Source organism: Seriola dumerili, unplaced genomic scaffold (assembly GCF_002260705.1).
Source record: "Seriola dumerili isolate Sdu_G_001 unplaced genomic scaffold, Sdu_1.0 BDQW01000565.1, whole genome shotgun sequence".
Taxonomy (NCBI): domain Eukaryota; kingdom Metazoa; phylum Chordata; class Actinopteri; order Carangiformes; family Carangidae; genus Seriola; species Seriola dumerili.
The window spans coordinates 1,389,257-1,414,738 of NW_019174820.1; the positions used below are offsets into that span (position 1 = coordinate 1,389,257).

Consider the following 25,482-nt stretch of genomic DNA (forward strand, 5'->3'; position numbering starts at 1 on the left):
GTAAACCACTTTGAAAAGTGCTGTATAATAAGTTATAACTATTATTATTATTATTATTATTATTATTCATTTCCCCTCCTCTCTCAGGCACTGTATTGTCTGAACACTGTGAGACAGAGAGGAGGACAGAAAGAAAAGGGAAAAAGAAACTCCAGCAGAGAGACAGAGCCAGTGGAACCTGTTCTGTTCTGTCCTCGCCATCGATGGGACGCCATTTTGTTCCTGCAGGAGACGTTTTGAGACTGTGACACAGTGTCGTCCTCTGAGAACTTGAGGACACTTCGGTGTCTAACCATCAGTATCACATCTGACATTCAGTCCATAGTGGAGACAGGAAGTGGTCCAGGTGTCAGGAGACGGGGGTGTGTGTCCTCACACCTCACACACCTGTTCAGGTGGAATCAGATGTGGATCAGGACTAATGACTCAGAGATCATGAGATGGTTTAACTACAGTCTTATCAGAACCACAGACCCAGGATCAGGATCTGATTGGCTCCCGCCCCGTGACCTCAGCCAACCACCGGCTGTAAACACTTGAAGCTGCTTTCTGATGTGATGTTTCGCTGTGACCTCGGTGTCGCGTCAGCGTTACAGCGTTCAGTCCCGCTGCCGATACGAGCTTCTCATGGGACAAAGACCTGTTTGTTCTGCGAGGACGCTGTGACACACATAGATCAGGTGTCTCTCTGAAAGCTGCCTCTCAGGTGATCAACAGACACACAGGGAAAGTTATTTGGAGCATTTACACTAATCCAGGTGGAAGATGATACAGGTGTTCAGGGACCAGTCTCTATAGAACTGAGCTGATCCCTCTCACTGAACATGGAGTGGGTTTTTCTGCTGACAGAGCCACGTTACTGTCCCGTGGTAATGCAGCTGCAGCTCTGAGAACCGTAACATCCAGGACTCCTGGTCCTCCTGCTGCGTTCATGAGTCACGTTGACACAAAGTCCGACCACGGAGACTCGAACTGAGCAAACGTGTTTTCTTGTTTGTTTTCCTCTCGTCTGTTTTCTCCCTTTGTTTCTTTTTGCTTATTGCTGTTTGTTTCCTTTGGTCGTGCTGGACTCTCTTTCTGGGTATTTCCTCCTTCAGTTGGATGGTGTGACGGTCTGAGAGGCAGATCCAGGATTACTGCCGCCGGAGGCCTCGATCTCTGGTGGTCAAGTACAGTTGATCATTTTATCTGTGTGTTTATTTGTCTCTCTCCTGGGCCTGGACTGGTTTTTATTCCACTGGAGACTCTGGGCTGCGTGAGTTAGCTGTCATGTGCTGTGTGTCCACAGTTCAGTGTGAAACAATGATCGTACATAAAGATGGACGACGCATCTCCACTTCCTCCATCTGCACAAAAACGAAGCCGAAATATCTCGGGTACGATCGCCGCCATCTCGCTCTGGCGGCGTCGTTTGGAGTTTACACAGTAGTGATCAGGGGGTGGAGCCGTGGTATCGAGGTCTCGTCCATACACCCACATGACCAATCATGAGTCAATCACAGCTGTCAATCACGACATCACACCCCCTCTTTGTAGCATGAAATAACCAGTTGAACATACATCAGCGTGATGAGAACGACCTAAAATGGCAGAACGTTTATTTAACATGTACCTCTTTTAGTTTGACCCACGTCCCATCTGCTAACATGGAGTGGGCGGAGTTCATGAGCTATACTGCAGCCAGCCAGGTACTAGGTACATTAGTGCAGATAACTGTTTCACCACTGATTGTGATGAAATGTGGTTCAGACATTCGTGTTCCCCTGGGGATGAATTGTAATAACTCTGACTTCACTATGTTTAAGGGGACAGTCCCTGTTTTTGGTGGCCTATCCCTGGCTGGAGCTGTCCCTGCAAATGTCCCCATTTGCAATTAAAAACATATGTTTAGCGTTGTGCTGGTTTTGGCCAACAGAGGGAGCTAATTGCTAGCTACAGCAGCTGCTGAAATTAAGTTAAAACCATCAAAACAGAGCTATCCAATTAGATTTGACTTTTTATTTTGTTGTTGTCTCCAGGCAAAGAAAAGGTCACCTGGCTCACTCATTGGTTAGGAGTTCATAACCCGGCAGTAGGCACAAAAACAAACAAAAATGTTTTTATGTTGCAATAAGTGAAGAAGATAAAAGTGACCCAATGATCTGCGATGGACTTCACGCAACAATATTCACAACCTTTTACGTAAAAGGTTTTTGATTCTTTAGATCTGTGGGCACTTAAAAACTAAAGGAATATAAATAATTGAGGAATAGGTAGACAATAGGACTTCATGACTGCTTCAAAGGTAGTTGTCATTTTATCGGCCTTCACAATAGTTTATTACAGTACTGTCTCCTTTTTTATTTTATAGGTAAAAACGTTGGATATTTTAATGATATATTGACTGCAGAAGTGGAAATGTCCCTGGTTTTCATTTCAGATATCTGGTCACCTTCCCCCAAAGCTGGTCTGAGGTTCTTCTAATACCTTTTATCACACACTGGAAGGTCTTTGAGCTGCATAATAAACTTATTCTTATAATAAAATCTGCTTTATGTCAAAATCAAACCACATCAAAACTAATTCAGAGTTTTGATTTCTAGTTTTGAGCCACATGTCATGGTCTTGAATGAAGACTATACTGTTCCCAGACCTCAGGACTGAGGATCCTCGCAGTGACTCTCAGCTGAGGCAGCTCTGCAGTGTTGGAGCTGAGCAGCAGCTCTGTGGGAGATCAGAGTCTGTACACAGATCACATTCCTTCTCCGGACGCCCATCTGATAAAAGATTGACAAAGAAACTAAACATCTGCTCCGGAGCTCAATTATAAAGCCCGGAACAGGTTATATAAAGGTAATAACAACATGTCAGTCTATAAAAACACAGGCAATACATCCATCAGCTTCTCTCAGTCAAGAGTTGTAGCATCCATCACTTGAAGTAGTTCTGATGTAGAAATTAGTTGATTATATTTACAACTGATAAATAGATCTTAACATGAAGTAACTGATAAAAGAAACACTAACAAACACACATTTGCCCAAAGTGCTGTTTGAGATCTTAAATTACAGGTTAAATGATCTAATAAATGATCTAATGAAATCAGCTGTGTTGGCAGTATCAGATATTTCCCTCTACATGATACTAACTCTGGAACCTGCATTTACAAAGGTTTGGCTTCAATTATCATTTTGCACTTTAAAACTAATATTTTTGAGAGTGATGTTGCGGTCTTTGATGCTACAGTAACTAGATGCTTGATTGGTTATTATTAAAGTCTTTAATGGCTAATTTATTAAGTTTTAATGGTGCAACTCGATCATGAAGCAGCCACAGAGGCCCTGCGCTGTGGTTCTCAGTCACAGTTTTATTCTGCGGTTTGTTTTCATTTAGTTTCTCTAAGTAGCTAAGTTAGCTAGCAAGCTACCTAGCAGCTGTTTAACAATTCAAGCGGGTCAGGTGATGCCTTCGTAAATCGTGTCCTCTGAAGACAACATAGACTGCAAAGGTTGAACCAAAATTGTACGGTTTGGTCTACGGTCTACTTTCTTTTGGGTTCGCGATGGGTTGGGCCAACAGTTGGATCCTTCATTGCCCCGGAAACTAGGGACGGCCTCGAGAAGGGAAAGCCTTGTCACGCCACTGAGACACAATCAGTCTTTGAATGCAGTGTTCGAAGGATCGCGACAGGATGTGAAGCTCTGTGATCGGATGTTTCTGACTGAACTGCACCTTCACCTGCTTCAGTTTTTATGTCTCAGGCTTCTTGTTCCTTTGACTTTTTATCTACAGTTGTTCGTGTTTTGTCCTGATGAAGCAGGAGAGCTGATAGTTGAACAGGACTTCTGTTGTGGGAACACTTGACGTTAGGACACTGTCACAACTCTGGAACTGTAGTTCCTCAAACATCTTACACAACCTTCACCCTGCTCTCCGCTCTGTTCGTACATGTCCTTTGAACCAGATTTTAAAAGTAGAACAGCTACTGTTTTTAATTAAAACTTCAGCTCCTCTCCTCTGAGAAAGGAAACCAGCCTGGATGATATCACGCTGGTCAGAAATCATAACCGTCTCACATCGTTATACAATAGCACCTCTGATGCTGCTGATACTGATTGGCTCCTGAAAATCTGCCTGGCAACAAGACTGTTTTGACTGAAGCTTCCATCACATGGAAAAGAGCCTTAGTGTTGCTGAGAAGCTGAGACACACAATAGACTCACATGAAGAGAAAGAACGAGGACGTTTAATGAGTCAAATCCCTGAAAACCCAAAAACAGACTGAAAAATACACAGAGATTATTTCAGCTAAGTCCAAAAAAATGAGTTAATTTTCCATCTGAAGTGATTTAACAGTGAACTGCACAGAGATTTAGTTTGATACCACTGGCTTAAAGTATTGTTTACATTTATATTTCATATCCATCTGTCCATCTCTCTGTTTATCTCTGTATCTGTGGTTGAAAACCTTCAATAAATGTTCTCCTTTGCTCCAGTTACATTTTTCCCCGAGACATTTTTTTCGCCCTTCTCATTTTACCAGCTGCATGCTGGGAGCTGGCCAAGCTGAATTCCTGGCTGCTGCAGCCTGGCCTACCTGTATACCTGCACACAGGTACGCTGCTCTCTGTGAGGGGTAACGTTACCGAACCGACCCTGAGCTCCGCCCGGCCCTCCACAATAACCAGGGCCTCAGAGGTGACAGAAAGAGGCTAATGCGAGGAGTCCTCCGGCGACGAGTCGCCTGCACGAGACAGAAACCTCGTATCTGTTTTTGGTGCAGATGCAAAGCAACGCTGAAACATTTCTTTGCTTTTCTGCAGAAAGACTTCTAACTGTTTTGTGAGGAATAATCTCAGAATATCACATTTATTCAGTATTAAATTAAGATAAAAAATTCAAATCTATCCACCCACGACCATCCATCCATTTTACACCAGCTGTCCAGCTCCAGGTTGTGTTGGCATCGGGCTCAGTGGACGTTTAGACTGAAAACAGCCCTGTGTCCAAAGTGTTGTTCAGGTACTAGTGTGACAGAAAATACAATTCGGAAAGTCCGGTCGAAGTAACAGATTGATGCATTTAAAAGCTAAACAGAGCCAAAACGCTGTACAGTGGTTTGGAATAGAAAGTGTTTTGTCAGTGGTCTGAGTAGCAGCTGTTTCTGTATTCACTGAAAACAAGAATGCACTTGTTCAAGTTGAAGTTAGGCTTTTTTTTAGAAAGTAGACATATGACCAAATATTAAATAGGAACGTGCATGTGAATATGTTTTTATTGGCCAATGCAGCACTTTACTGAATGATGAGCCAGGTTGAGCTTTTTTTCCAGATGACACTGCGACTTTTTGCCGCTCTCTCTTGGCGTCCTGAAGTCAGTTTGAACGCAGCCTTCCACAATAAACAGAACAAGGCCACGACAACAAAACTGGCATTACTGCTGACGCTGCACCAATCTGCCTGATGACCTCTTCTCTGTCTTGTCTCTCTTAAACAAGACCACATCATCTGCAAAGAAAACAGGCGCCACCATTCAGGCGCAGCCCAAAGGTCACTATTCAAGAAGTTTCAGTTTCATCTTTTTTAACCAATACAACTTAAATATTGCTACACAAAATATTTATTCATATTAATATCTTTCAGATTTATTTAAGAGCCGATTAGATTCTTTTATCTAAAAGATAAAAAAGATGAATATGAAAAGTAATAAGCTTTGATCGGGGAGAGATTCAGTCAGTATGAGCTCTGATCTCCGTCATAGACGCTGTGACAACATGAGGTTTGTTTTTACCCCCGGATCAACCCTCAAGACAACAATCTGACAACAAAACAACCGAAGGACTCGGTGACAGCACATGATATATGTGACATATATGTCAACTCATCTCAGATTCTGCACATCCTTTGTGTCACATCCTGTTTTGTCAAGTTTCGTCCTTCAGCTGAGTAGAGTCACGTTGACGGAGCTCTACTAACAAACAGGAGGCAGAGGAGATGTAAGGCCTGGTTTACGTTTCCAAGCTTTCAGAGTTAAACTTATTTTATTCTGTTTCTCATTTGACTCATTTATGTTCAAAACCCCCAGAGATGCTGCTCATCACAGCCTGAGCAGAGGACGTGAAGCCTTGACTCTGACTCCTGAATTCTCTTTAGCAAAGAGAAGAACCAATGAAACCCAAAGTGTCCTTTTTATTCCACATATTCTTCTTCCTTGTCAAAACCTGCCGCCTACATTACCCACAGTGCAACTAAACTACCAGCTGTTCAGTTGGAAATCAGTCATGCTATTAGCGGCTAATACAGCCTGAAGCCTTAGCAGCTAAGCTAGCAGGACAGTGACTTAAAATCTTTCTTTGCAGTTTATGTGAAAATTAATTGTGTTTTTTTTATTTAAATGTTTTACTGTCAATTATTTCATTTAATGTTTGTATGTTGTTGAATGGAGCAAAAGAAGAAGAGTGTGAACTGCCCCAACCGATCCCTGCCACTGCTTTGTTGATTTATGAGTCAAGTTGGTGTAAATTAACTTTTCTTTGCTTCTTGTCTTATTAATATACTCACATGTCCAAGTCATGTAGTTAGTGAAGATATTATCTTTAGCTATTATCTAAGCCATGCTGAGTTAATGTATTCAACATATCATGCTCAACCTGTGCTCAGTGTGATCCATAAAAACTCTTTTACCATTTGTACTTTTTTGTTTTAACTTCATGTTTTTTTGTAATACTATAATATGTATCATTTATTACTCATCTTACACGCTAAATATTATATTTTTATCTATTTTGTCATGTTTTCGGCTTTTTTGATATAGTAAAGAGGGAAGTGTAGTTTGCTGACTTGCTATGACTTGACCTTTCTTCACAGTAGCATTCAGTGTGATATATCAAATATGTGCAAGGATGTGTGAACTGTATTTCACCCTTGAAATTAAGAATCATTACCTTTGTCTCTCTCTCTCTGGGTGACACTTTCGCGTTCATGTCAATGTTAAATATTTATTAATCTCTTTAATCGTCCGTACTGAAAAAATGAAGCATGTTCCTTGATTAACTTTCCATCAATGACTCAATTGAACTTCATGTCGCCTTTCACACGTTGGTTCAGTTCAGAGTGACGAACAGATGTTTGGTGATTAGACAGTTTGTGGTGCTGATGAGAGGGGAGATTAAAAGTGATGAAAAGTAGCAAAATGATTTAAAAAAAGTTAAATAAATAAATAAAATAAAACTAGATGGAAAAGATAAAATGATGAATAAAACCAATAAGGGGGGAAGAGAAGATTTTAAACCTTAATACAATAAAATAAATTATTATAAGGCAGGTTTTAAGTTTTAAATCTGCTTCACTGCAGCACTTTAGAAGTTTTCACAAGTTTAACAAAGTTAAACAATCATTTTTTTGCCTCTCAAAATTAGCTACAGCTCCCATGAACCTTTACCAGGTATTTACACCATCATAACTTGATTTGTCCATATTCGTAACAATCAGTGCCTCTGTCTGATTCTTCTTGTTGTCATTACAGACACATCCAGCTGTGACGTTCAGCCTGTGAACGTCCGGCGGAAAATACAAATGAAAATAAAATTACCTGTTACTGTTAAACTGTAGAGTTAGTGACGTTCAGGGGCTGCAGTTTTTTTTTGTTATTTGTTTTATTAAAAATATCAATGAGACTGAGAATGAGTTTCATTCTTAATAACCATCATTAATGAATGTTTCTTAGTTTATGAATTAACCAGCAGAGTGAGTGGACTGAGCGTCTGTGGTTGTAGCTCAGGAAATTATTTTCCTTTACTCTTTCTTTTCTCTGGTTTGATGTTTGTTTGTGTGTCACTCTGTGACACAGTCATGGGCTGGTACTGTCAGTGTCTGTCAGTTCAGTCTGTCCTGTTAGAGTTTGTTTCGTGTTTGTTTTCATTTCTCTTGAAAAGAAAAAAGCAAATAAATATTAAAATACATAAAAGTTCCAGTTTGATGTTGTAAAAGTTTTATTTGAACATGGACATCATCATCATCATCATCATCATCAGAGGATGTTGGTGAGTCATTGTTTTCAGTCTTTCCTCAGTTCGTTCTCCCTCTCTCTCTCTCTCTCTCTCCCCCCCTCCCTCCCTCATCGCGCCCCCCCCTCCCTCTCTCTCTCTCTCTCCCAGGTCACCTGTCCACTGAAGCCCTCCCATGTCCTCCTCTGATTGTCATGGCTGTAAGGTGTGTGTGTGTGTGTGTGTGTGTGTGTGTGTGTGTGAGAAAAGAGAGAGAGAGAGAGAGAGAGAGAGCTTATTTAAAGGGCTGCCTCTCTCTCGCTGGGCGATCGACACCGGCTCAGCATCATCAGCTTACCGCCTGCTGCTGCTTCCAGGGAATAAACTCTGAACAGTCTCAACAATTTTCCTCAGAGACGTCTGTGAAGAAACAGTCAGTAAGACTGAGTTTACTGATTTCTTTGATCCTGACTGACTGGCCGTCTGACTGTTTTTGTGACTGACAAACAACTTTTTTGTTTTACTGGCTGATTTACAACCAACCAGAGGGACTTTACTGACTGGTTCACTAACTGGCTGATTAGTTTACTGACCGACCATTTACAGGACAACTATTTACATATTATTTACCTGATTATATTGTGCAAACTGGTTTATAAACTGGCTGAATTGTTTACTGACTGGTCGACTGGTTTACATGTTTACTGATTTACTTTGCTTGTCTTTTAACTGGTCAAATGACAGGATTACTAACCAGCTGTTTATTCTACTCGACTGACTGTTTTTTTACTTCTTACTGACCTTCTTAACTAGTTACTAGTTATGTCTGGTTTTCAGGCAGGTTTACTGACTGGTTTACAGAGTTAAAAGTTTATTTAATGAGTCGAACTTTACTGGTTGACTGACCTAGTTTGAGTGTCCACTGGCTGGTTTACTGACTAGTTCACCCATTACTTAAGTAGTGTGCTGACTTGGTAACTGGTTTACTGTTTACTTGTTGACTGGTTTTGTTCAGTTATCATGTGTATTAACTCAGTAAATGACAGGTCCGATTGTGATTGTTTCACTGACTTGCTGACTGCTTTACGTATTTTTTACTGACTGACTCTGTTAACTGGCTTACTGAGAAAGTTTAAGGCTAACCGCCTGGTTTACTGAGATAACTACTGACCTTTAACTCATTCTTTACTAGATAACTAGATAACTTATCTTATTGAACTGTTTGACTGTTTTTTACATTTCAATCATGTCTCATGTATATGAACAATTTTACTGCTTTGACTAGTTGTTTTTTATTTTACAAATTAACTGTTAATCAGGTGACTTACTGACTGTTTCAGTGCCTTATTGGCTGCCTATAGTGCCAGGCTTAAAAATGTTGGCTAACCTAGTGACTAATGTCAGTTTACACACTGTTTACCACTTTTTTACTTAATTTGTCTGTTAACTTGTTTACTGACTGGTTTACCCCTTAACTAACAATTCTAGGGATTAACTGTTGACTGAACGAGGCTAGTCACTTTTTACTAGTTGATTGACGTAAGTTTTTACTACCTGTTCACCAGTCAACAGGTAGTAAACACTTATATACTTAATACTCATGAATTGGTTGGAGTTTTTACTGGGTGACTGGTTTACTGCCTCACTTATTTGATTTGTGATTGGTTCACTAACTGTCTGAACTGGTTTACTGACTGATCTATAACCGTTTGAGTCATTGACTTTGTTAACTGGTTTACTGACTGGCTTGCTGATTTTTTTTTTTTTTTACAATACGATCATGTCTCACGGACATGAATTGGCTGACTGCCTGGTTGGTTAGTTTGTTTACAAATTACATGTTTATTAACTGGCTGGTCAGGTTTAAAACACTGGCTAATTTAGTGAGTGTTCACTGATTGTTTACTTTCTTTACCGTTTAGTTCATAGTCATGAAACATGCAATGTATGATGCGGTTTACTGACTGGTTCACTCATCAACCTGCAGGTTTAGCAACTGGCAGTTTATAGTTGACAGATTTATTGAGTGACTTTATAACTTGACTAATCTGCTTATTCTTAACTAGCTGATTTGGTCTTGTTTAACCTATTTCTTGACTGGTTTACTGACTGATGTATATATTGACTAACAATCAAGTTTTGTAACTAGTTGTTAATGGCTGGTTCATTGAGTCACCTGTTGACCTCCTACTCATTCTGCACTAGTTGACTGAGTTAACTATCCACTGATCTATCGTGTCCCGATGAAGAGGTTAATCTACAGTTTGCATGCTCAGTAGTGTCGTGTGTTTACTAACTGGTTCTGACTGGAACTGACAGTGTTATCATGTGTTAAGTACACAGGCAGATGTATTGACAAATTTACTGACTGTTTTTGTTGTCTGTGTTTCAGGTGCAGAAATGTCTCTGCTGTCTGTCCTGCTGCCTCTGACAGGTACACCGCTCTATTCTATTCTATTCTATTCTATTCTGTTCTATTCTGTCTACTTCATGATCTACTGATAGTCTACTAAAGTCATTTCTTTCTTTCTTTCTTACTTTCTTTGTTGTTTACTTTCTTTCTTTCTCTCAGTATTATGTATTTGATAACATGTTAATGTAATGTCTCTTTCTTTCTTTCTTGTTTTCATTCTTTCTTCTCTCTTTTTTTCCTCCCTCTCACTCAGTATTGTGTATTTGATGGCAGGTTAATGTGATCTCTCTCTTTGTCTTCAGGCCTTTTCTTCTTGATCTCTTCATCGTTTGGCTCAGAGTCCAGTGGTCAGTCCTGAATGTTACATGTCTGTTTGTCTCTTTCTCTTTGTTTGTATTTGTTCCTCTAGTTGTTGTTTTTTAATCAGTCTCTGTTGATACTCGTGGTTTTGATTCAGATTAACAGTAAGTGTGAGCAACTGAACTGACTGTAAACACACCTTAAAACATGGAGGAGGATTTAAACATAGAGTGTGTGTGTCTGTGTGTCTGTCACTGTGAGGACCAATGTTAGTTTTAGTCTTTATGAGGACATTTTTGAGAGGTGATTTTCGTCCAGTTCTCTCTCCTTCATAGAGGCGTCTGTGGGTTTGGATTTGGTTTGAGAGTAAAAGTCTGATTTAACTTTTTTTGTCCAGAGTTACAAAAACATCTGGGTAATGGATTACGTCAGTAAGGGTCCTCACAAGTACTGTAAAAATGAGTGTGCGTCAGGGTTTGTGAGGACCTGCTGCTGTATCACTTTACTGATCCAGGATCTGTGTGGAATCAGAGAAAGACAATATGATCTCAAAAACTGAGACCAAAGACACAACACTATCAGTCCTGTGAGCGCCCCTTAGAGGCTGAAACGTCCATTACATAATGAAGTAATGTAGAAAAACGGACAACGTTCAGTGCTTAGGACTGGTCACACCAGACAGTGGCTGTAGTTGTGTGGTTGTGGCTAGTTTCATGCAGCAAGATTAAAATTCTAATTTAATTTGTTAAATTAAATTAAATTATTAAATTAAACTTAAGTGGTTGCACATTATATGACAAGCACCAGGAGTTTATCCACCTTTGTTTTTCCCCTGGCCTAAATTTTTCAACCTCGCCCTCGACCATCATTGGAGACGTAGCTTGTAATTGACTCCTGGTTTTTATTTGAGTAAAAACAATAATTTCACATCATCAGGCCTCTAAAAGTTTTCAAATAAAACAATCTGAGAGCCATAATCAGATGTTTGTCTGGAGGGTGGAGCGAGATGAAGGGTTGATCTTCAGGGTGGAAGTACAAAGTACAGGAAAGTTGATGTATTTGTTCATGTCATTTGTGTTTGAGCCTGAGTAACTCAACTGAGTTAATGTGATATAAACATGAACAGAAACACACATGTTGCTAGGATAATAATGTGTTTCCTGCCAATGGAAAACTTGTGTGTGCGTCGTCGTCTCTTCTTCTTCTTCTCTTCACTGTGATGAATTGTTTTCAGAGGTTTTTAAACAGTCCCTCAGTGTCTGTGGACAGATGGAGGTAACTTTAAACCTCCCTGTATGACTTGTTGTTGATCCTCAGAACTATTTTTTCCCGTGTTTATATTGAGCCTGAATCATGAAAATGTCTGAAATTTAAACTAAGCGCCCGTCCGTTCTTTCTAATAGATGAAACAGATGAAAAGCTCCTTTTATCCTCTGTCAGTCCTTTCAAAGAGCAGATTTGTTTTTCTGACTGTATTTCAATGAATAACTGACTCTCATGAATAGTATTATGTAACACTGAACTCTTTTTATACCCTGACGTCAATTATGTTGCTTTTTTGACTGATCGTTTTAACTGTGACAAATTAAAGGTCTTAAAAACCAGGTGATGACATCATTACCATGGTAATAACATACTTTTGTTTTTCACCATCAATTTAAGTTTTGCTGATTTTCACCACTAGAATATTTGTGTTTTGGTTGCATCTAAAATATTGTAAAGAATATTTTTGTTGTGTTTTTTGCACTAATCTAAGCAGCAAATTACAAAGCAGCACAGATACTGTGGTGATAATATAATAATAAAATATAATATAATATTTAAGTGTTTTTTTTGCATAGAAACAACCCAAATTTTCTAGGTTGTTGCATATGAAAATCAAGTAAATAGGGAGCAAAAGTTCCTGTACAGCAAAACCACATTATAAAATACATTTTATTTCAGTAAAAAAAATTCTAATTTAAATCTAATTCATAAAATATATTTAAATTCGTCTGATAAAATAAATTTAAATTTAAATTTGTTTGTTTTATGAATGTAAACAACTCATTTTGATTTTTAATTTATCTTACCAATTTAAATCACTTTAATCACTAATGTACTATAGAAGGAAAAACATAAATAAAACTAAAGAAGGATGAACAGGAAGAAATTAATATGTTTACATGTTTTTGCAGTTTACATCATGAATATTAACAAATGTTGAAGGAATAGTTCAACATTTTGAGAAAGTATTGAGAGTATTCCTGAAATGTTGATGTCACTTTTTGATCAGTACCCTACCCCATCACCTGCGTGACCCGTGGAGCCGACCTGATGGACGACGCTGTGGTGGTGTTATGTCCTCCAGACTGCACCCAGTGGAGGGTGTCAGTGTTCGGGACGGGAATCTACGCCTCCGTCTCCTCCGTCTGTGGAGCTGCTGTGCACAGGTAGGACTTAAAGTTTTTTGTTTTCTTTTAAGTTATTTTTTGGACTTTTTGTGCCTTTAATGGACAGGACAGTAGAGAGACAGGAAATGGGGAGGCAGAGAGAGGGGGAATGACAAGCAGGAAAGCGCCGTCAGATGCGGGAGTCGAGCCGGGGGCCAGCTGCAGCAAGGACTGTAGCCTCTATATATGGGGCGCCTGCGTAACCCACTGCGCTACGCGACGCCTGGACTTAAAGTTTTTCACCTCATTTCTTTCTTTGTCTTTCTTTCTTTGTATCAGATGATTTTTAAACAAAGGCAAAAAAAAACTGGAGAAAACCAGCGAGAGGTTGTTGATGTAAAGTGTCAGTCACAAGTCTGAGCAGTGCAGGTGCACACTCGTGTACTTCAAATCATACAGCGAGGATTTGTCTCAGGACTGCATTCAAAAATAACACTGATTACATTGTGCATTGGTCTTAATCAGTTTGCCAGATGATCAATATTAAGAGAAGTGATCAACCAATGAAATTCCAGATTATTTTAGAACCTGGATTTTATCATCATATCAACATTTTGGTCATTCTGACAACTGGTCCTGCGAACTTTAGATTCAGGAAGTAAAAATCATTCAGCAGGTTTCCCTGTGTGTAGATCCCCCCGCACTCAGCTACAGCAGTAAATCTAGGGGTGAGTTTCTGTGTTTGCTTTGATGTACTAACTAACTAACTAACTGAAGGTTTCAGTGGTTTCCCTGAGTGAGTCCACCTCTCTGAATTAATGCTGCAGAGCTAACGAGAGCAAAGTTAACCTGACCTGAAGTCAGTTCACAGCAATGAGAGAAAGAGCCAAATGTTTCTGTTGGACGTCTGAGAAAAGCAGCAGCCGAGCGTTTTCAAAGTCCGTCAGAGTGAAGCCATCCAATCGAAGCGGGCGTCTCTTGGTGCTGATTGGCTGAGGTTCAGTTTGTCGGACGGAGTGGATGAAGATGTAGAGAGGGCTGAGGCGGAGTCAGCAGTGTTTCTGGTGCACTGGGTGTAGATTTACACACACGTGGATCAGACACTCAGTTCTGCTACCGGCAGCAGCTGAAGACGTGACATAATAATGAGCCGCGTGAGTCGTGCTGTCTGCTGGAGCTCGACAACACAGCAACACCATGAGGGAATGTGCAGGAATGAGGGATTAAGCTCTCAACCCTGAATGACCTCCTCCTTCCTCTACAGAGGGCCTCCAGGGGCCCCGAGAGGAAAAACACAGGCACCAGCTCTGCTTCCTCAGGATCCTCCCTTCACTCCTTCAGACCTCATCTTCCTGTCATTTGTCTATTTTATGTTTTTTATGAGACTCCTTGTCGGGAATCCTCCTTTTTTCAAAACTATGTTTGTTCATTTTAGATAAACAAGACAAACGTTTACTGAAAACCTCCTTCACATCCTCAGTAACTGCTGCCTTGAAGGTTCCCAAGAAGCACAGTGGCCTCCATCATTCTTGAATGGAACGAGGTTTGAAACAACCTGATGGTCGGTCTGAGCTCCAGAGATCCTGAGTGGAGATGGAGAAACTTCCACCCAATTCTATAATGCTTAGAACTGAAGCCCAACAGTTCAGTCCTGGTCTCATCAGACCAGAGGATCTGGTTCCTCTCAGTCTCAGAGTCCTTTAGCTGCTTTCCTTCGAGGAGAGGCTTCATCTGCCGTGATGATCGTCCTTCTGGAGCTCAGCCAGAGTCATCAGCTAATAAGTGCAGCTCCAGAGCAGCGGCTGGTTTTTGGGTGCAGAGGAAATAATGAAACTGACATGTACTGTGGGGGTCAATGAGGGCTGACCAGCAAATTTTTGCCCCGGGGCCCCTCAGGAGGTTAATCCGGCCATGATCTTAGTGAGCACAGTGTTATTAAAACAACGGCCTGAACTCTGAAATAAATGGATTTAAAAAAACAGCATGATCCTGTAACTGACTGACAAGAGTCAGCTGACCGTGCCGTCTCTTCTTCCCTGCTTTAAAGTTTAAAGTTTGATGTTTTTGAGTTGTGTCTCTGGTCCACAGGGGGGTCCTGGGTCCGTCCGGAGGCCCTGTCAGGGTCCACAGACTGCAGGGACAACACAGCTACATGAGCTCCTACGCCCACGGGATCCAATCACAGGCCCTGTCCCAGTGGACCACCTCCTTCAGGCTCACCAGTAGGTGGAGCCACACTGTTGATCCACTGATCGGTCTGTTGATTGATCAGAAGGGGTGTGGATCCATCGTTAGAGCTGATGTCACTGGTCAAATGTCTTCAAACTATTCATCAAGTCCAGAAAAAACTAGTCAATCAGCTGAGGAGTCAATTGACAAAAAAATCTATTTTGATAATTGATTAGTTGTTTAAGGATTTTAAAAAGCAAAATATTATGATAATGTTGTATTTATTATATAATTATTTAATTATTTAAAAAGCAAAGTATGTGGAAAAAAACGTAGGGTCATAAACTGATGCATTATCTATAATAAAGTGTGTGTGTGTGTGTGTGTGTGTGTGTGTGTGTGTGTGTGTGTGTGTGTGTGTGTGTGTGTGTTACCAGAGCCTGTTAATGTTCCATTAGAGCTGACCAGTGACACCAGCACCACAGCTCTGCCTGCAGCTGCACAACCAGGTAACTCACACACACACAGTCAAACAAGACATTAAGCTAGCAGGAAGTGGTGATGTGTATCACGTCTTTTCAGAATAAATGTCACAGGGATTTTTCTCCACATCAGTCTGACTGTACAGGAGGTTATAATGTTGTTGTAATTTTGTTCTGGCTGAAGCTTCTAGATACAACAGGAGAATGATGTTTGCACCAGACAGACTGTTGTCACCTCAGCTGAACTCTGTGTGTGTGTGTGTTGCAGCAAAGAAAACACTGAAGAAGCCCTCAGTGAAGAAAGCTCTGCAAGGCGGAAATAAAGGTACAATTGAGACAAGTACAAACGTTTGGCCAAATCACTTTTTTATATATTTCTTCAAATGTTTGGGCTCTGTTACTTTTTATTTCATTAACTTAAAAATAGAAACCAATTCAATGTGCAAAAGCTTTGACACTAACTTCCTTTAAATCAGTGAGACTCTGTTGGCTGATGTTAAGTCAGTCAGGAACAGAAAGACTGTCAGCTGCTACACAGTGTTTCTGCTCAAATACTTTGTGTAGTTTTGTTACAGCCTTGTTTTATATACATATATATAAAACAACATTATTAAAAACATAGAATCAGGAAATGTGACAGTGAAAATATCGACTTGTGTTCAGACTGTCAGATGGACATCGCCATGGTCATGGACAGCAGCAACAACATCGGGCAGCGACGGTTCAACCTGCAGAAGAACTTTGTCACCAAACTTGCCGCCATGTTGAGAGTCGGACCAACAGGACCACATGTAGGCCTGATACAGGCCAGGTCAGACACACATTAACACACACACACACAACCATTTTAACATTTTAATGGCTTACTATACACTGTGACGTTTTTTGACGTTTTTAATCCATATTATACTATGACTTTTTTTGACGTTTTTATGCCTTACTATGCTATGAAGTTTTTTTGCCATACTTTACTGTGATGTTTTTTGACATTTTTATGCCATACTACTACAATGACGTTTTTTGACATTTTTATGTCATATTATACTATGACGTTTTTATGCCTTTCTATGCTATGATGTTTTTTGACGTTTTTATGCCATACTTATACTATGACGTTTTATACCTTACTATGCTACGAAGTTTTTTGACGTTTTTTTGCCATGCTATACTATGACGTTTTTTATGCCTTACTATGTTATGACGTTTTTTATGCCATACTTATACCATGACAATTTTATGTCTTACTATGCTACAAAGTTTTTTGACGTTTTTATGCCATACTATACTATGATGTTTTTTGACGTTTTTATGCCATACTTATACCTTGATGTTTTTTGACGTTTTTATGCCTTACTATATTATGATGTTTTTTGACATTTATATGACATATTATACTATGACGTTTTTATGCCTTACTATGCTATGACGTTTTTTATGCCATACTTATACTATGACAATTTTGTATCTTACTATACTATGATGTTTTTTGACGTTTTTATGCCATATTATACTATGACGTTTTTTTGACATTTTTATGTCATATTATACTATGACGTTTTTATGCCTTACTATGCTATGAAGTTTTTTGTGCCATATTGTACTATGACGTTTTTTGACGTTTTTATGCCTTACTATGCTATGAAGTTTTTTGTGCCATACTTTACTGTGATGTTTTTTGACATTTTTATGCCATACTACTACAATGACGTTTTTTGACATTTTTATGTCATATTATACTATGACGTTTTTATGCCTTTCTATGCTATGATGTTTTTTGACGTTTTTATGCCATACTTATACTATGACGTTTTATACCTTACTATGCTACGAAGTTTTTTGACGTTTTTTTGCCATGCTATACTATGACGTTTTTTATGCCTTACTATGTTATGACGTTTTTTATGCCATACTTATACCATGACAATTTTATGTCTTACTATGCTACAAAGTTTTTTGACGTTTTTATGCCATACTATACTATGATGTTTTTTGACGTTTTTATGCCATACTTATACCTTGATGTTTTTTGACGTTTTTATGCCTTACTATATTATGATGTTTTTTGACATTTATATGACATATTATACTATGACGTTTTTATGCCTTACTATGCTATGACGTTTTTTATGCCATACTTATACTATGACAATTTTGTATCTTACTATACTATGATGTTTTTTGACGTTTTTATGCCATATTATACTATGACGTTTTTTTGACATTTTTATGTCATATTATACTATGACGTTTTTATGCCTTACTATGCTATGAAGTTTTTTGTGCCATATTGTACTATGACGTTTTTTGACGTTTTTATGCCTTACTATACTATGACGTTTTTATGTCTTACTATGCTATGAAGTTTTTTGACGTTTTTATGCCATACTATACTATGATGTTTTTTGATGTTTTTATGCCATACTATATTATGATATTTTTTGACATTTTTATGACATATTATACTATGAGGTTTTTTGACGTTTTTATGCCTTACTATACTATAACGTTTTTTATGCCATACTTATACTATGACAATTTTATGTCTTACTATGCTACGAAGTTTTTTGATGTTTTTTTGCCATACTACACTATGATGTTTTTTGACATTTTTATGCCATACTATACTATGATGTTTTTTGACGTTTTTATGCCATACTTATACCTTGATGTTTTTTGACGTTTTTATGCCTTACTATACTATGACGTTTTTATGTCTTACTATGCTACAAAGTTTTTTGACGTTTTTTTACCATACTTATACTATGAAGTTTTTTACATTTTTATGCCATACTATACTATGATGTTTTTTGACGTTTTTATGCCATACTATACTATGACATTTTTATGTCTTTCTATGCTATAAAGTTTTTTTACGTTTTTTTGCCATACTATACTATGATGTTTTTTTGCCATACTATACTATGACGTTTTTATGCCTTACTGTACTATGACATTTTTATGTCTTACTATCCTATTTAGTTTTTTGACGTTTTTATGCCATACTTCTACCATGACGTTTTTTGACGTTTTTATGCCTTACTATACTGTAACGTTTTTTATGCCATACTTATACTATGACATTTGTGTCTTACTATACTATGATGTTTTTTATGCCATACTTATACTATGATGTTTTTTGATGTTTTTATGCCTTACTATACTATGATGTTTTTTGACATTTTTATGACATAGTATACTATGACGTTTTTATGCCTTACTATGCTATGACGTTTTTTCTGCCATACTTATACTATGACAATTTTGTGTCTTACTATGGTATGAAGTTTTTTGACGTTTTTTTGCCATATACTATGACGTTTTTTGCCATTTTTTTGCCATACTATACTATGACGTTTTTTCTGCCATACTTATACTATGACATTTGTGTCTTACTATACTATGATGTTTTTTGACATTTTCATGACATAGTATACTATGATGTTTTTATGCCTTATTATGCTATGACGTTTTTTCTGCCATACTTATACTATGACATTTGTGTCTTACTATACTATGATGTTTTTTATGCCATACTTATACTATGACGTTTTTTTATGTTTTTTTGCCATACTATACTATGATGTTTTTTTGCCATACTATACCATGAAGTTTTTTACATTTTTATGCCATACTAATTCTATGATGTTTTTTGACATTTTTATGACATAGTATACTATGACGTTTTTATGCCTTACTATGCTATGATGTTTTTTGATGTTTTTATGCCATACTTATACGGTGACGTTTTTTGACATTTTTATGCCTTACTATACTATAATGTTTTTTGACGTTTTTATGCCATACTATACTATGACGTTTTTATGCCTTACTATACTATCACGTTTTTTGTGCCTTAATATACTATGATGTTTTTTGACATTTTTATGACATAGTATACTATGACATTTTTATGCCTTACTATCCTATGATGTTTTTTGTGCCATACTATACTATGACGTTTTTATGCCTTACTGTACTATGACATTTTTATGTCTTACTATCCTATTTAGTTTTTTGACGGTTTTTTGCCATACTATACTATGATGTTTTTTGACGTTTTTATGACATATTATACTGTAATGTTTTTTATGCCATACTATACTATGATGTTTTTTGACATTTTTATGACATATTATACAATGACGTTTTTATGCCTTACTATACTATGAAGTTTTTTTACATTTTTATGCCATACTATACTATGATGTTTTTTGACGTTTTCATGTCTTACTATACTTTGACATTTTTTGACTTTTTTTGACATACTATACTATGGCGTTTTTATACCATACTATATTATGATGTTTTTATGTCTAACTATACTCTGACGTTTTTATACCATACTCTACTATGACACTTTTATGACATAGTATACTATTACATGTTATTCCATACTATACTATGACGTTTTCATGCCTTACTATACTGTTATGTTTTTTGATGTTTTTATGCACCACTATTCAATGACATTTTTATGCCTTACTATACTATAACATTTGTATTCCTTAATTTACTGTAAGGTTTTTATGAAGTTTTATGCCTCAGTATACTATGACAGAGTATATTCAAACTCCAGGCTCGGGATTCAAACTAACAACCTTCTCGCTGTGATGCAACAAAGAGCAGATCAGACAAGTTAACACAGAGACAAATAGATGAATTATAAAAACAAATTTAGTGTTTATGAAATCAGACAATGCGTTCAACATACATGTGTTTTTACTTACAGTTACTCATAGTTACATTTATTCATACATGTTCATACATATGTATGTCATCATTCATTTTATACAGGTAAAACAAGGCAGAATATACACACACTTATGACATAATGTACATAATATATTCTAATTAGTTAACTCACCATGACATTTTAACACTGAACATACTAAGGTGTTTTTATACCTTACTATGACATTTTCATTCCTTAAAGTAATATGTTGTTTTTTGACGTTTTTATGCCTTACCATACTATGACATTTTTATGACATACTAAACTATTATGTTTGTCTTCCTTACTATATTATGTAAGAGGATATGCAAATTCCAGGTCTGGGATTCGAACCAACAACCTTTACGCTGTGAAGCAACAAAGAGTAGATTTTATAGAATAAAAAGACAAGTAAACATAGACAAATGGATGAAATATAAGCAAATTATAGCAAATTTGTGGTATATGAAATCACACTGAACAGTACACTCCACATACATGTGTTGTTACATACAGTTATTCATAGTTACATTTATTCATACATGTTCCTACATACGTATGTCATCATTCATTTCATACAGGTCTAACAGGACAAAATATATATATGTGTATACATATATATATATATATATATATATATATATGTATACACACATAGCACATAATGTACATAACATATTCTATCAACTTTACTATACTACGACGCTTTGGGGATTTTTTTATGCCGTACTATACTCTGACATTTTTTGACATTTTTATGACTAATACTATGACGTTTTATGTCTTACTATACTATAATGTCTTTTGACGTTTTTTTGCCGAACTATACTGACTTTTTCATAACTTACTATACTATGACTTTTTTTCGCATTTTTATGACATATTATACATTGATGTTTTTATGTCTTACTATTGTATGATGTTTTTTGACATTTTTATGACATATTATACTATGATGATTTATGCTTTGCTATACTATGACGCTTTTATAACTTAGCTTTTAGGACTTTTTATGCCTTAGTATACTATGACATTTTTTTTTTACTTTTTTTATGACATACTATGATATTTTCTTATCTTTTTATGACAAATTATACTATGATGATTTATGTTTTGCTATACTATGACGCTTTTATAACTTACTTAGTTTTTAGGAATTTTTATGCCTTACTATACTTTTCGAGCTCAATGATTTATAAAGTCTGGGACAGTGTGTTTGAATTGATATGTAATGTTAATGTAGATCCTCTTTATCATCAGCATTTCATGTGTGTGTGTGTGTGTGTGTGTGTGTGTGTGCGCAGTGATTCTCCCAGGACAGAGTTCCTACTGACCAACTACACTCAGCCTAAAGAGCTGTTGTTTGCCATCAAGGAGCTGGCCTACCTGGGAGGAGACAGCAACATAGGTAACCCACACACACACACACACACACACACACACACACACACACACACACACGAAATACCCAAACCTATGAGAAGGACATCATATCAGTGGCCAAGACTGTTGGGATATGTTGTCGCTCAATGTTCAAATTATGTTCAAATTCCTCATTAACTACAGGTAAAGCCATCATGCACACAGCGGAGACCTTCTTCATCCAGGAGAACGGGGGAAGACGGGGCCACCCTCGGGTGATGATGGTGCTGATTGACGGGTGGCCGTCCGATGACCTAGAGCAGGCGGCTAAGTTCGCCCGAGATTCCGGCGTCAATGTCTTCCTGGTGTCTGTGGCCAAGCCGGCGCCCGAGGAGCTCGCCATGGTGCCTGACAAGGACTTTGTCAAGAAGGTTCACACTTTATTTACATTCAGCTCATAGTTTTGTTTTACTGAAATGGTTTTAATGGTGTTTCAGGAATGAAACATGTTTTAATGACAACAGAATCTCCTCCTCTCTCCTTGTGCAGGCGGTGTGTAAAGACAACGGTTTCTTCAGTTACTCCATCCCCAGCTGGTTCAGCACCACCAAACACGTCAAACCTCTCACTCAGAGACTTTGCTCGCTGGACGGCCTGCTCTGCAGTAAGACACACCTCCACAGCCGTAACACACCTGACCTGGAAGACACAGAGGTCACTGTCTTCAGTATTTCTTTCTAGAGAGAGAAGAACCTTTACAAAAACTGTTATTTTTTAGCTTCAGTGAACTTAATTAAGCCCAATAAAATGTCGAAATACATAAAGGTACAGTTAGAATACAGTTTTACCCACCAGTGTTTAAATGAAGAAACAAAACAGAACAGTAAGACAGGTATTATTTCATTAATTAAATCCTGATATCTAGAGGTTATACTGTTCACAAAAGGTCCGGTGAAAACTAACTGAAAGATTAATTGTTCATTAAAGTAATTAATTGTTTCTGAGTTTTTTAGGTAAAACCTGCTACAACTCGGTGAACATCGGTTTCCTCATTGACGGTTCGTCCAGTGTTGGTGAGGGGAACTTCCAATTGGTCCTGGACTTCCTGGCAGGAATTGCTGGCAGCTTCGATATCTCAGATGTGGGAGCTCACATTGGTCAGCGTCACAAGATGGAAACAGCTAATTAACTGATTTATTGATGAGCTGATTGGCTGATTGACTGTGTGGGGGTGTTGCAGGTGCGGTGCAGTTCACCTACGATCAGAGGCTGGAGTTCGGCCTGTCTGACCACTCCAACAAAGAGGACGCCACCAACGCTCTGAAGAGGATCCCCTACATGAGCGGAGGAACAGCAACTGGAGCAGCCATCAGCTACACCACCCAGAGACTGTTCAGGTAACATCACACCTGAGAGGTCACCTGTCGGAAGAGTTTGTGTGTGGAAAAAAAAAAAGCTTAGTTAAAGGACACTGATGATATTCTGTAACTTTCCACTGAGAATAACCAACATACTCTGTCCTGTTGCTCCAAATACTCACTACGGCGCCAAATGTCAATCAATTTGCCGCTGAAAATAGTCCCCAACAGTCCTCCTGTTTGTTTACTGAGCCTTCTTTAAAATTAAAATAATTTATCTGTTGTTTTCCTCAACCAGGCGGACAGGACCAGGTCGCAACTTTCTCATCGTGGTGACAGATGGTCAATCGTATGACGACGTGAGAAGCCCGGCGCTGATTGCACACAAACAAGGTATTTATGTGTGATTTAAAACCACAGCAGTTTATGTTCTATTCTTTTTGTCACATCTAATTCATATCATACCTGTTTCTCCTGTCCATCAATCACCAGAAATCACCATCTACTCCGTGGGCGTTGCCTGGGCCCCCATGGATGACCTCAGAGCGATGTCATCAGAGCCAAAGGACAGCCACACCTTCTTCACCAGAGAGTTCAACGGCCTCGCTGACTTCATCCCTCCGCTGGTCCAAGGCATCTGCCGAGACTTTGCTGAGAAAAACTAAGATCACACACACACACACACACACACACACGTTTGTACTTCTGCACTTGTGATGACAACTTCAACCGAACCCTTAAATAGTCTGATAAAATGTCCTCACAAAGATAGAAGTTCGCATTTGTACTTCTATATTTGAGGTGCCTCAAGTCTTAATGTTCTAATAGACCTTTGAAGAAGTGAAAACATGACAAAATGGCCTCACTTTTAGTACATATTTGTATTCCTATAATTTTGAGGACCTTTACTAACAAATTATCCATCCTGTAAACCTAAAACTGTAACTGTTTAAGAGGTGCTTTGCAGGTACAGGAACAGGTCCTCACAAAGTTAGACTTACATATTCATATTCCTTTAATTATTGCCTAGCCTGTAAAACCTACAACTGTAACAAGCTTAGATTAAATTTCCTTGCTTTGCATGTACAAATGCAGGTCCTCACAAACATAGCAGCACATACAGGTACTTGAGTACTTGTAAGGTCCTTCACTGACATACATCACTTGGCACCTAAACCTAAAACCCAAATCTTAAAGCTTTGAAAGGTGAGAAGCAAACAAATGTCCCCTTTATCCAAAATGTCCTTGCTTTGCAGAACAAAATCAAGTCCCCACAAAGACAGAAGTACAAGAGCACACACACACACATTGTATATATACCATACACATATACCCACAAAACACACAGCATAGAAAGATACTCATACACCAAAAACATTTTTCTATTTAATGAAGGAGACGTTGGAAAATCATCAAATGTGATAATCATCATCAACAACAGTAGAAACCACATTCATTCACTCTTCACTCTACAGTCTATTATTGTAGGACTCAAATTACTCTGAAGTGCAACTCAAAAATTAGTAAAACTATAAAAACAAAACATAGAATGTAAAACCTGTGAGAAAATCCTTAATATCACGTTAACCAAATTAATCTTATCAATTCTGATCAACCTGAACTTGAAATTTACTTTTTAAACAGATCCTAACTATGGAATAAACCCTGCTGAATCCTTTAATGAACTGCAGATTAAAGGGAAACAAAATCACAAATAAAGATATCCATATCTTCCAATTACAAAATAAATCAACTGTAACTGTAAAATAATTTGTTCATAATTATAAGGTACTTTATTAAAGTGCAATTATGAGAAAACTAGCCCATAATTACACAAATTTGTTATAAGATCCATAACTCATAATTATAACAAAATTATTTCATAATGAAGTTTTCTGGATCTTGTGATTACAAAATAAAAATAATGTTTACACTTATTTTGTAATTACGAGATCTTCTATGTTATTATTACAAGATCTGTATCTCATAATTCTGATATAAAGATTTTATAATTATGAAAGTAGTTTTCTAGTTACTGTGACATTTGTATGTCACAATTAAGAGATAAATATTTCATGATTATGAAATCTACATATTGTAGGTAAATACTTTTACCTGCAGGAAATCTTTTTCATGATTATGACATCTTTATATCATAATTACAGTAATGAGATCCTCAACTTTTAAATTATTTTAATAATAATTATTAGATATGTACATAATTTAAAGACAAATTTTAATTAGTTTCTTTAATCCAAGATTGTGTATTGCTTTCTAATGATCCACGTAGGAGCAGAAAAGGAGACATTTTTTAAAATTTGTTTTGCGTTTTTACATCAACACACTATATGA

At 37.7% G+C, this 25,482-nt stretch overlaps 1 protein-coding gene across 2 annotated transcripts; it reads left to right on the top strand.

Annotated features, from left to right (window-relative positions):
- The first annotated feature begins 8,305 nt into the window (after positions 1-8,305).
- Positions 8,306-25,316, top strand: coch (cochlin). Of its 2 annotated transcripts, none has more exons than XM_022764694.1 (15): positions 8,306-8,400; positions 10,356-10,397; positions 10,679-10,723; positions 12,952-13,108; positions 15,137-15,270; positions 15,655-15,726; positions 15,968-16,024; positions 16,363-16,510; positions 21,715-21,818; positions 21,977-22,203; positions 22,322-22,436; positions 22,786-22,929; positions 23,013-23,169; positions 23,429-23,523; positions 23,623-25,316. In XM_022764694.1, the coding sequence occupies exons 2-15, from the start codon at positions 10,364-10,366 to the stop codon at positions 23,793-23,795; spliced, it is 1,662 nt and encodes a 553-aa protein (XP_022620415.1). In that variant the 5' UTR covers positions 8,306-8,400; positions 10,356-10,363; the 3' UTR covers positions 23,796-25,316. The 2 variants fall into 2 exon arrangements, with proteins under 2 accessions (XP_022620415.1, XP_022620416.1); XM_022764695.1 differs by having other exon boundaries at positions 8,306-8,396.
- The last annotated feature ends 166 nt before the right edge of the window (positions 25,317-25,482 follow it).